Source organism: Crocuta crocuta, unplaced genomic scaffold (genome assembly GCF_008692635.1).
Source record: "Crocuta crocuta isolate KB4526 unplaced genomic scaffold, BGI_CrCroc_1.0 scaffold87, whole genome shotgun sequence".
Classification (NCBI taxonomy): Eukaryota; Metazoa; Chordata; class Mammalia; order Carnivora; family Hyaenidae; genus Crocuta; species Crocuta crocuta.
In genome coordinates this window covers 3919352-3931932 of record NW_027532166.1, presented here as the reverse complement: position 1 = coordinate 3931932, position 12581 = coordinate 3919352, and the positions used below count along the sequence as shown (strand labels likewise).

Below are 12581 nucleotides of genomic sequence, written 5' to 3'. Positions count from 1 at the left end.
CTAGGAGAGAGAGAGAGAGACAGAGCGTGAGCAGGGGAGGGTCAGAGACAGAGGGAGTCACAGACTGAAACAGGCTCCAGGCTCTGAGCTGGCAGTCAGCACAGAGCCCGACACGGGGCTCAAACCTACGAACCGTGAGATCATGACCTAATCGAAAGTCGGACGCTTAACCGACTAAGCCACCCAGGAGCCCCAATCTGTGATCTATACTTATTTTGTGATCAGTTTTGGGGTCCTCAGGCAGACACATGATGAGTGGATATCACTATCTGAATGCTGATAGAATGCTTGGGGCATTGATGGGTCCAGGGCATGGAAGAGAAAGAAAGCCATTCCTCAGCCAGGAAATCACCAGTCAACATTTTCCATGAGCACACCCTTCCCACCCCTCTCCCTTCCTGGTGACTCCTCCATCCAGTTTCTCCACACCAGACAAGGGTGTGGATGCCTTTGGGGAGAAAGCAATTCATTTCAGCAGAACAACAGTGGTTTTGGAATAGGTCAATTGGAAAATAATGCCAGGCAGCTATGCCACTGTGGACACTGGCTTTGGGTCAGTGGACTTGCCACAAGCTCATATGTCCCTGGGCACGTGCCTGGACCTGGTCTTGCCTCTTTGTTGAGAAGCAGAAACATAACAGGCTCTAGACTTACTTCCTTCTGCCCCTTTACTCTCCAGCTGATGCTGGGTTTCTGTGGATCCAACATAGCCAGATGGGCCTTGGGGATGTTTCTGAAGATGCTCGTTCCATTTTTGTGAATTCCTTGAAGCCATTCTGATTTCTAGCCAGTGCCTCCCTTGCCATAACCACAGTTCTTACCTGGTAACCCAGTCTTTATTCTTGCTCTTCGGAGATGGTTTGAGCACCTTTTGTATATCAGATATGTGGTCGTCATGGCAGATAGAGTAGGCCACCAGACATGCCTGGACTCAGGAATACCATCGTCTTGAGTGGGGGCAGAATCTAACCGGGCAGTTACATACCTGGAGTGCTAAGGTGCAAGGTATATCTGAGCATGGGGTGCAACATGGGATCCTAAGGAAGCATTCTTTTTAAAAATTTTTTAATGTTTATTTTTTGAGAGAGAGTGCAAGCAGAGGAAGCAGAGAGAGAGGAAGACACAGAACCTGAAGCAGGCTCCAGGCTCTTAGCTCTCAGCACAGAACCCAATGTAGGGCTTGAACCCACGAGCCATGAGATTGTGACCTGAGCCGAAGTCAGATACTTAACTGACTGAACCACCCAAGCACCCCCTTGAGGAAGCATTTTAAGGCAATCTCAGAGAAGGGGGCATCTAGGAAAGTTTCCTAGGCGGGAAGAGGGTGAGGTCCCAAAAGTAGCTGGGACAAAGTGTGGCGGGAGGGCCAGGACATGGATGGAGAGTGGCTTCGCGGTGGAGGAGAGCATTGCCACGGTCTCAGGAGTGATCAGGAGTGGAAACATTGAGGGTAGAAGAGTATAGAGTGAGTCATGGGAGATGAAACTGGAAAGGAAAGTAAGAGTTTTAGATAAATTAAGTACTTTTCACCAGAACTAAATGAATTTTTCCTTAGAATGGGATCAAAGGTAAAAATGCATATGGAGGGTAAATTTTATATTGAATACGTTCTTATGTTTTGAATTCCGAGGGAAAAAAAAAAACACATTGTGACCATTTTGGTGTGAGACGCACTGGTCTTTGTGTGCACCTGTTTACCCGAGGTTGGCATTTCACGTACCATGCAGACACTAATGAATGTTCTACTTTGTCATTTCAGCACTTCAGGGAGCATCTGGACAAACTGTTTGCCAAAGGAATTGGAATGCTGGATATAGCTCTGAATGAGGCCTTCAACATTCTCAGTGATGTAAGCTCCTCTTTGATTGCCTTTCCTTTGTCCAGAATATATGTTTGTTTGTTTGTTTGTTTTGGTCATGGACCAGCATTATTGTTAGCCTCTGCTGGCACTGAGCTGCATCCATAGGCACCGGGTAGGAGGGTGAGGGTGGCTGTTTGGGTCCTCTGGGGAACCACGTCCAGCCAACAAGGCTGGGCAGAGTGTATAGTGCCCTCTGATCAGGGCACTCACCCACCATGTTTGTTGGCTCTGAAACCGCCAACACTTATATCCTTTCAAGTGCAGATTTTGCCTCAGAAACTTTCAGCTTCTCCATCGAATAGACTCATTCCTCATTGTGTTTCATACTGAATCCCTGCTTGTGACGATGTTCCGCAGAACACCACTTAGGGAGTGTTACTGTGCCGTATGCTTAGGGAGTGCCATACCTATTCTTGCCTTTCTTCCAGCCCCTTGGAGATTCCCAATACACAGCTGCATAATCAAGGTTCCAGTAAGTACTACAGGAAGGAATGCCTCTTAACTATCCCTCACTTTTTGGAACAAGAATCAGTATTTCAAGTAGCACCTGTTAACCCTCCATGAAAAACTTTGGGGAGTGTTGGGCTGGTGATTCCGCCCCTCCAATCCAAATGTGTTAAGAACATGTGACTTTTGTATTCTTATTACTCTGAAAGAGTAGTGGGAAAATAATGGCAATCTTTGTCAATGCAGGTTCTGTATCATTTACGTAACTCGTATGTGTTGTATGTTTTTTTAACGTCAGACACTGGGAATGCACCAGAGAATAGACTACGCAAAGTGTTTGCCTTAATGGACCAGTGCAAAGGTTGGGAAAATATGGCCCATGAGTCAAATCCAGCCTGCATCTTCATTTTGTAGATACTGCTTCATGCCCACCTGATTATGTATCTTCTATGGCTATTTTTGCATTATAGTGGCAGAGTTGATTACTTGCCATAGAGACCATATGGTCCGTAAAATCTAAAATATTTACTGTGTGGCCCTTCACAGAAGAAGTTTGCTGACCCCAGATCTAATGGGAAAAGACAGATGAAGTGCCTAGTCCTACAGAGAGCCCCATTGTGCCGGCATAGTATGGACTTGCTGCTCTATACAGTGAGGTCAGGAATGATCTCTCTGATTAGGTGACCTTGGTTAGAGTAGAGGCTATAAGGAAGTGAGAGAATAGTCACTTCAGAAGTTGCCAGCAAGAGGAGGGAGAACAAAGGCCCTGAGGCAGAGGTGTTTGGCATAGTTACCCTAAGAGACCAGTGTGAGGAGCAGAGCAGGAGAGAGAGAGTGCACCAGGGAATGAGATCATGGAGGTAGCAGTGGCCAGACCCCATGGAGTCCTCCAGACCCTGGTGGGGACTTTGGCTCTTGTTCTGTGTGGGATGGAAAGTCCCTGAAGTCTGAGCAAAGAATGGCATGACCTACTTGAGTTTTAGCAGTATTTCTCTGGCTACTGTATTGAGAAACAAAGGCAATATCAGGGAGGCCATTAAATTATCTGGGTGACACATACTGGTGGCTTGGACACAGGAGATAGGTTAAGATGTTAAGAAGTAGAAAAATAGCAGTCACTCTAGGTGTTTTAGACAGCAGGGATATACTTCAGGGAATTGGTTGCATAGGGGATGGAAAAGCTCAGAAACCAGAGAGTGAAATGATCCTCAGATGAGCAGCAGCAGGAAGCAGCTCCTCTCTAGGAGGGAAAACAGGAGTGAGGGATGCCATTGGGGCCTCCTCCCAGTGTCCATCCAGATGGAAGTGGGGCCATGGAGGGGCTGCCTGGGAAAAGCCACAGTCACGGAGGTTGGGGGAGGGGAGAGTCCTGTCTTGTGGCCGCTGGTACCTTGGGAGAGATGCAGCCATTGCCAGAAAGTGCCCAGGCCCCCAAATCAGAAGAAAAGGAGAAGTGGCTTAGGAAAGCTTTGGCTCTTCCCCTTCATCCTCTAGTGTTCTCCTCTGCATGAGCCTCATCCAAACTCTTGGGGAGTAGGGAAAGTATGGAATGTAGGGGAAAGGTGCGGGACGGAACTGAGTGCAAACAGGCACTGAATGGAGCAGCAGTTACGCTGAGCTGTTGCAGGAGCTGAGTGACCAGCTAGGGGCCCGGAGACCCAACTGTACCGAGTCTTCAGGCAACCCTGTGGGGCCCCAGGTGTTGGTTTGCAGATGAGCACCCACCCGGCATCAAACGGCTCGTCCTGGTGATCAGTTGTGCCCAGCTCCAGAACGGAAGGTTTTCTTACTCGGCTACACTAGCCTCTCAAGCCCTAATTCTAGACTCTCTTTTACCAATAATATCGACTGGTACACAGAAGGCCATTTAGATTTCGGTCCTGAGCCTGTGTTGAGACTGCAGAGGAGGGGAAAATAAGGAGGGGAAGTGCCACATCATAACCTGCGGCTCTTCCCTTCTACCTGGCTGCATGAGGCTGCTGGCTGCAGGTCATTCACATCTGTGTAAGACTCAGGGTTTGGGACAGCGCAGCCCTGTTAACAGCTTATTAATAATTTACTAATGTAGGTGGTCAGAGCAGAGGGCCAAGCTACTTCTTTAAGTTCTGATTTGAACCCTGGATAGGCACTGACTCAGGGCTTGGAGATGCCAGCTCTGCATCTGCGGCAGGCCCTTTCTTGAAAGTCAGATTGAAAGGATTTGTCACAATTATAAAATTGGTTCTCTTTTTATCTCAAAAGTCTAGGGTCTAGAGCAGAGGGAGGCACTCCGAGCTTGTGAGTGCCTTGTTTGGAAATGTGCCCTTCTATGAATTTCTGTTTTCTGACTCTTTGGCAGAAGTGGTAAAGGAGCAAGAGCAAGAGTTAGAGAATGCTTGTCATGTGAAGTTCGTGGCCTCTGGAGTCAGGTAGACTTGGTCAGAGCCTGCTGTGAGGACTTGCGGAAACTCTGCTTAGCCCCACCTTTATTATCTTCTGTAAAATGGGGATAGGAATAGACCCATAACTGGCCCCATAACTTGTGAAGCCCAGTGCAAAAAGAAAATACTCAGAAAAAATGAAAAATGAAAATGTTCAGAAGTCATTAAGAACCTAAGAGCGACAGCAGAGTGTGACGCTAAGTGTGGGACCCTGTACTGCTGTGCACATCGTACGAAGCGAGCCCTGGTGGACTGGGGTTGAGGATTCAGCACAAAGAAGCAGTACTGTCCTCCCTTTCAGCAGGGCTGGGGTGGCTGGGAAGTGTCATCTCAATGACGATGGAGTTACTGGGCAGCCTCAACTCCTGCCTGGCTGCCTGTGGCTTCTAGAGCCTGCTGGAGCTCTTGATGCTTTGGTCCTATTTTGTGCCCAAGTCCTTGGGAATGTCTTCTTCCCTTTGTCTTCCTGTCTCTGCTTTCCCTTGCCCTGGTACTTCTCTCTTCCCATCCAGTCCACTTACCAGTTTTGTTCCCAGACACTTCCAAGCCAGTGTTGCCCACTGCATGCCCAGCCGATGCTGGTCTGCCAGGATGCTCTACCACAGGTGTTGTCGAGGTGGGGAGATGTCATTCTCTTGTACCAGAGACTCACAACACACCTGTGCATGTTCAAGGTCTTCAGTCCTGCAGGGAACAGACCTTTTAAAAATGCATTTATGCTAGTACTCAAATGTGTTGACTCAAGAACTCCTTATATCATGTGAGAATCTCAGGGTTAGAATCTTGTATAAGTCACAGCTCACCAAGCACACCTTCAGGCATAATATGTTTGTATACTCCAACAGGGTCTATTAACTTCCCAGCACCTCTCAGGTCCAGAGAAATCACCAACACATGGTGACAGAAGTGTTATTGAACCAGGGAAACTGTCCACAAACATCTCTGCTCTGCTTTCACCTGTAAAAACCATCTGGGGCCTGGCCAGGCAGAAAACCTAATGCGTCCCGTGTAAACTCTGGATAGCAAGAAATGGAAGGACCAGAAATGTTACAAAATATCCCTGATTGACGGTTGGCCCAATGTTTTGAGCACACGTTTATCTCCTAGAGAGAAACATTTCCATCCTGTCTCTTGCCACTGGACTTTTAAATAGCCAGCATTTTGAAAAACACAGAGATGGTTAATCTCCCATGAAAATGAAGCTTTCACTATTTTCCACTTCATCTATATGACCTTTAAGTGATATAATTCTCTTCTGTGTACTGTGCCCGCCTTTGCCAGCCAATAGGAGTAAAGAGGTATTTCTCAACTACACAGACACACATTCTGTGTGTGTTTGTGTCTCTGTGTCCGTCTCTCTCCCTCACACATGCACACCCACACACACCATTGGAATTGTGATTATAGCCGGGCTCAGAGTGGTTCAGAGGTTACTGTAACTAGATGAAGTTAATTCTGTTTTGCAATTACCTGCATTTTAGTGTCAGTATTTGCTCCGGTGACTTGAAGGCTTGCAGTTGTTGTACAAAGGACTTTGAAAGGAGCATTCAAATAAACTTCTAAGACCCTTCCAGCTATTGATCTCGGCTGCATTCATTAGTTTCTGTAAGAACACAGAGCCAGTTTGCAACAGTAGTTAGCATCTACCTTGTCATGTGACACCCGCAATTATCTTTTTTGGCGATGAATATGATCTTTGCAGTGATTAACTTTTAAAAATTTTTCTTAGCCAATTAAATAAAATTCGGTGACATTTCAAAGGCTGTTAATCACAACCAAATGCTCTAAATGTCAGGATGCATTGAAATTTTCGCTGCTAACTGATGAATCACTGAGCTAATTGTAGTTTCTCATCAGGCCCTTGTCATTGTTATTATTATGGAAAACACTTTCATCACTCCCGCTATTCAAAAAAAAAAGTTCTAGACAAATATGCAGAGAAGAGATATTACTCATCAAAGCATTTGAAGTTAATTGCATTCTTCAAAATTCTCCAACTGCAGATTGCTGCAGAGAATACCAGGGGCTCAGCCAGAGAAGAAAGTGATGTTTTTAAATAAACAGCTCAGGGCAGCCCCTCTTCTAGTCTGCATCATTCAGATATCTTCATTTCCCACTCTTCCTTGCCTTTTGTTTGGGAGTTTTTCCAGGATGTTTTCGAATGAGTTGCATGAACAACAACAGGCCCAGGGTATCTTGATTTTTTTCCCCTTTTGCAACCTCTTTGAACTGACACGTGGATCACCTTTATTCAGTGGCCCACTGCCAGCTTTACTCAGTGATCTGAAGACTATGTTGAATGCAGGTTGCCCAGAATATTTCCAGAACAACCTGTTGGTAGGACAAGACTGCAGAGGTGTTTCCTCTTACTGCAGTAAGGAAGATAATGCACTATGACCATAGAATCTTAGTAAAGTCTCAGAGTGGAAGGGACAAAGTCATGTACTGGAGACTATGAAGTCTGGTTGGATGTTGGTCATTGAGAGTGGAGGAGAAGGAAGAGGCTTGGTTGAGACTCAGTGAGAATCCTAATGTTCTAGTCTAGGATTGGGGGGTGCAGCAGAGAGAAGATTTTGGGGTTAGGGTTTTTTCCAAGAGTCTTAGGGTATAAATTGTCCTGTGACAGTTTCTACTGAAGAACTGATGGGCCTTTCAAGATGTTCCTAAAATAAGCAATAAAGTTATTTGCAATTTTTATCTTCCTGAGCAAGAGGTTTCTGGAATAGTAAGTTATATTGAAACAGACAGTAGAACTGCAGTTATGTGTGATGGCTTTAGTTCCCAAGTAATAGTAGTTACCTAAGAATTTCTATGATATTCCATCATGGGCCATGTATGCTCATTCATTCAAGGACACTGGTCCAGTCTGAGTTGCAGCAGTGGCTGCCAGGGCCAGGACTAAAGTGAGCCTAAGGCACAAAATTTGAGGAGCACTCACGCACTCTCAGAGTGGAGGACCTGATGACTGTCATGTGACCCTAGAATTCTGGAAAGAGTGGAGAGAGGAAGCAGGTGAAGGAAATGAGTGGTTTTAGGGCCCTACCATGTATCTCCCATCTACACAAGGACCTTCATCTCTTTACTGGGAGGCCATAGAGTAGACTGAATCTGGGAGTAGATTCTGGAGCTGGACTGCCTGGATTTATATCCTGGCCATTACAGATGGTAGCTGTGTGACCTTGGGCAATTTAACTCATCTCTCTGTGCCTCAATTTCCTCACCTATAAAGTGGTGATAATGATAGTACCTCTCTCAGAAGCTAGTCAAGATTAAGTAAGTTAATACTTTTCGCCTGGCATATAATGAACATTTAACCTATGTTGTAACAACCATGTAAGCATGGTAGTCTCATTTTATAAATGAAGAAAAGGATACTCTGAAATGAGAACTTACCGCAGGCACACAGCTTGTGGTGCTGGGATTGGATTAAGTGCTTTTTACTATACTATGGCAGTCCATGCAAGTTAAAGGTAGCTTTGCTCTGTCACAGTATGGCCCCAAGAAATTCCTTCTGTCCATCTTTCCTTTCTCCTTCTCCTCCCCCTTTCTTCTCTTTTTACCTCCCTCTTTCTTTCCTTCCTTCCTTCCTTCCTTCCTTCCTTCCTTCCTTCCTTCCTTCCTTCTCTCTTTCCTTCCCTCCCTTTTCCCTCTCTCCTTTCCTTCCTTCAATCTGTCCATCCATCCCTCCCTCCATCCTTCTATCCATCCATCTATCCATCTCCAACCCTCCAACACTCCATCTATCCATCCATCCTTCTAACCATCCATCCCTCTACCCATCCTTCTATCCCTCTCTCCCTCCCTCCATACATATATCCATCTATCCATTCATCTATCATTCTACCATCCATCCCTCCACCCACCCATCCTTCCCCTTCTCTATCCTTCCTTCCATCCATCCATCCATCCATCCATCCATCTGTCCTTCCATTCATCCTTCTATCCATTATTCATCCAGCTAGTTATAGTTTTCTCTAGTCATAACTTCAGTCTCCACAGGAGAATTCTAAGTGCACAGAGACTAGACATTAAACATTCAATTTGAATGTTTTATTAGCTCTCCGGTTCACTAGGAACCAGCAGCAAATCTAAGAAGAGTTCCATCCTTCCCCAGTGTCATGGTCAACAGCTCAAACATGCCCACTCAGTGCCTTTGCACATGCTCTTTGCCCTCTCTGAGGTATTCCCCCCCATAGGTGTTACTCATACGTCACCATCTTGGTGAGGTCTTCCCTATTTTTTCTAAATTTGCACCCTCCCCATTTCCTATCCCCATGTTTTGCTTTCTTTTATCTTTTTCTGTTTCTTAGCATTGCTGTGATCACACGACACATAACAAAATTTACTTTTTACTTTGTTTTTATATGTCTCTCCACATAGAATATAAATTACACAAAGGAGGGGATTTTTATATGTTTTATCCCCAGCTCTCTGTGGGCACTAGTAAATAATCTTAGAATTAATGAATACACTTCACCAACTCTTATGGTGGGAGTTTTCACTACTGAAAGTTAATGACTTTTTGTATGTTTTCATGCTTCGGCATTGTCATGGAATTTTAGGGTATTTAAAGGACATGTATTGCTTTGAATTGTAGCATTAACAGCATTCATTAAGGGAGTTTTTTAACCCTGATTCAAGGGAAGGACAATAGGCTCTGGTAACCAGCCTGATCACCCTATCTCCACTCACAGAGACTGGGAGCTTTTATAATACTAAAACTGAAAGTTGAAGAAATTTAGGGTCTTGCACACCAGTGGGCATGATCTTGGAATTTCAGTCTGCTATGCATAATATGTTAATAAACTAGTATGTGACAAAATAGATATGTAATAAACTAACATGTAATGTTACATGTTAACAAACACATAAAGGTTTGTTTAAGTTTATTTATTTTTGAGAAAGTGAGAAAGAGCATGAGCAGGGGAGGAGCAGAGAGAGAGGGAGACACAGAATCTGAAGCAGGCTTCAGGCTCTGAGCTGTCAGCACAGAGCCCGATGTGGGGCTCAAACTCACAAACCGTGAGATCATGACCTGAGCTGAAGTTGGATGCTCACCGAGCCACCCAGGCACCTGTACACATTTAAAACAAACCCTAAAAAAGGGTGCCTAGGCTTCTAGTATGAATTGGCATGTTCTTGACTTTATTCTCTATGTACCCAAAACCTCCTTGATTTTATTATATAGTGCAGTCTGTACCCATCAAACAAGACTCATTTAGATTTAAGAGATGTTGCCTGCCACATATCCTGCTGCCCATATAATGTGCTCCCAAAGGGTGACTGTGCCAATGCCTTTGGGGCTTGTATCACCTCACTTCCCGCCCTGTGTTTTTCAGAAATCCCCTCTGCAGTCTGGACTGAGTTTCAGTTTGTCAAAGCAAATATGGTGAACGCATGGGGAGAAGCTTATGGTGTAGGTTGTGTTTTGGTGAAGCAGAATGAGCTCTTGTTTTGAGAGGCTTTCCAAGCACAAGCCCTCATGCCCCTGATGTCTCACAGATGTACAGAACTGTCTGGTGTGTTTTTAAGTCTGAATCTATGTCTTCCTGCAGTTCAACCACACCGGGCAAGGAAGCATCTGCAGCCAGGCCATCATGCTCATCACAGACGGGGCAGTGGACACCTATGATACTATCTTTGCGAAGTACAATTGGCCAGATCGGAAGGTAAGTTGACGGTGATGCCATGCAGCACGGTCCACGGAGAGTCCGTGAAGTGCTGTAACCCCCAGCTTGTCCAGGGATAGGTGCCCCATCGAGACTTAATCTCATAATGACCTACTGTTTCTCAGGCTTGTAGTTTTTGGTTGCCCAAACCAAATATTATGGCTTTGCTTGTTTTCAAAATAAAACCTTTGGGAGGAGAGAAAGATGGTCAATGTGTTCAGTTGAAAGATTCATTGAGAAGCGTGCTTCATCCATATTGGGCAGCACTTCTGTTTTCCGTGGAGCCACAGCCGCTTGGTGAGTCCGGCGTCTACAGATGGTGAAGTTGGCCATGGTGGCCACCTAGTCCTCTCTTGGATGTTTCTGTGTTTCTCTGGTTCCTCCTTCACCACCCTCATTACCTTCCTTACCACCCAGAAGCTTCTCTCCATCTCCCAGGACTGTTACCCACCCATGTCAAAGCTTGTTCTCTATTCTAATTCCTTTTTTGCATTCCAAGTTGACATTTATTTATTTGCTGAACCCATATGTTAGGGTATCGATGATGGATATTAACATTTTTGGTGTCTCTGAGTGCCTAAATCCAGAGATTCCTCAAGCTATTAGCCAGTTTGAATTCCCTGGGGAGAGCTTTTAAATTCTGGACACTTGTACTCTATCCCATACCTACAGAATCAAAATGTCTAAGGATGTGGTGTGGTAATCCATGTTTTTAATAGTTCCTCTAGTGGGCACCAGTCAGCAGGTTAGCAGTTGGTCATCTCTGTCACACCGGAATGGTGGGATTTTCACAGGAAAAAGGCCAGTCAGAGAGGGTGTTACCCAGGGGTATCACAGAGGCGCTGTCCTGTCCCATTAGCAGCCAGTGGCATTACTCTAAGTGCGTGAGACGACTCAGACCAAGTCTGCCATACTTTATCTATTTTGTATATTTAATTTCCTGGAATTGAACTAACCATAACACTTGGCAAAAAGAAAGAGAAGACTAATGACATCTGTGTCTTTAGCTGTATCCAGGGAGCATGTACCATTGGGGGAGCATGACATGTCACTCCATGTTCCCTTAGTCATTCTTGGCTCCCACATTTATCTGATAACACTGATACCTCACCTCACCAAGTGTGTATCTGCTTTTTAAAGATACGTACGTTTTGAACAACATGATCCCTAAGTGGATGCCAACTTCTTCTTCTGGTGCTCAGCCTTAGAAACAGCCATCACTTCTGAAGCTAGAGGAAAAGTTAGCCATGGAGGCTTCCTCACAGAATGTGGGACTCTGGCATGGCTTCAAGGATGCCCAGAGAAAAATGTGGCTGGTTGTAGCTCCCACAATAAGCACTGCCTTAGAACCCAGCCCTCAAAGAAGATGGCGGCTCACCGTTGGACAAGGTGATTTTAGATGTAGGATTTCAGGCGATGGTTTCCGGGGACAGGTAGAGGCTAGAGGTAATTCCTGGATAGATGTACATCATGTGAAGGGAGGAACATGCTGGATGCACGTGCACTTCTGGAGCACACAGCGTGATGCCAGGCACACGGCCAGTATCTAATGCACAGTCCTCAGGTGTGGCTCAGTGACCGAGGGGCCTGGTAGGGTGGGAGGTCACAGCACTAGTAAATGTGGGTAGGGCCAGGGACATTTTGCAGTCATGTAGAATATTTGCAGATGCCCTGACATGTCATAGCATGTTGAAGGATATTTTGACTTGTTTAGGACCATCATACATAAGAAAGAGAGAGGGCCTTTTCATTAGCAGCTTCATTAAGACTGAATGTGCTATCAGACGAGTCTTACATGCTGAATTCTCTGAATCCCTCCCACTTGGTGATACTTGATGGAGAGCAGTTGCCCAGTAATATTGGTATTTAAATGTCTAGTCCTTATTTGTAGGGAGAGGAATAGGATGAGGGCTTCCAAGTCACAGTTCTTCAGACAAAACACAGATTTCACCAGATCTTGCCAAAGGTACAATACTGACTTTCAACCAGGTGCTTTTTGGGATTAAGTGAAACTAGATTCCTAGAAATTTCAACATTACATAGAAGAGCTTCATCAACTTATAAAGTATTATCAGGCAGATGCAGATTTGACTTTTGTAGCAAGAGAGTCTTCTTTTTAAAAAAAAATATTTTATTTATTTATTAGAGTGGACATGCGAGCACGTGTGAGTGGAGGAGAGGCAG

At 45.1% G+C, this 12581-nt stretch overlaps 1 protein-coding gene across 2 annotated transcripts in view; it reads left to right on the top strand.

Moving 5' to 3' along the window:
- Nucleotides 1-12581, top strand: part of CACNA2D3 (calcium voltage-gated channel auxiliary subunit alpha2delta 3) — a 771963-nt gene that overhangs the window by 274780 nt on the left and 484602 nt on the right. For both annotated transcript variants that reach the window (XM_077776662.1, XM_077776663.1), the window contains exons 8-9: nucleotides 1760-1849; nucleotides 10284-10397. In XM_077776662.1, coding sequence (XP_077632788.1) covers nucleotides 1760-1849; nucleotides 10284-10397 — 204 coding nt within the window. The remainder of the gene's footprint in view (nucleotides 1-1759; nucleotides 1850-10283; nucleotides 10398-12581) is intronic.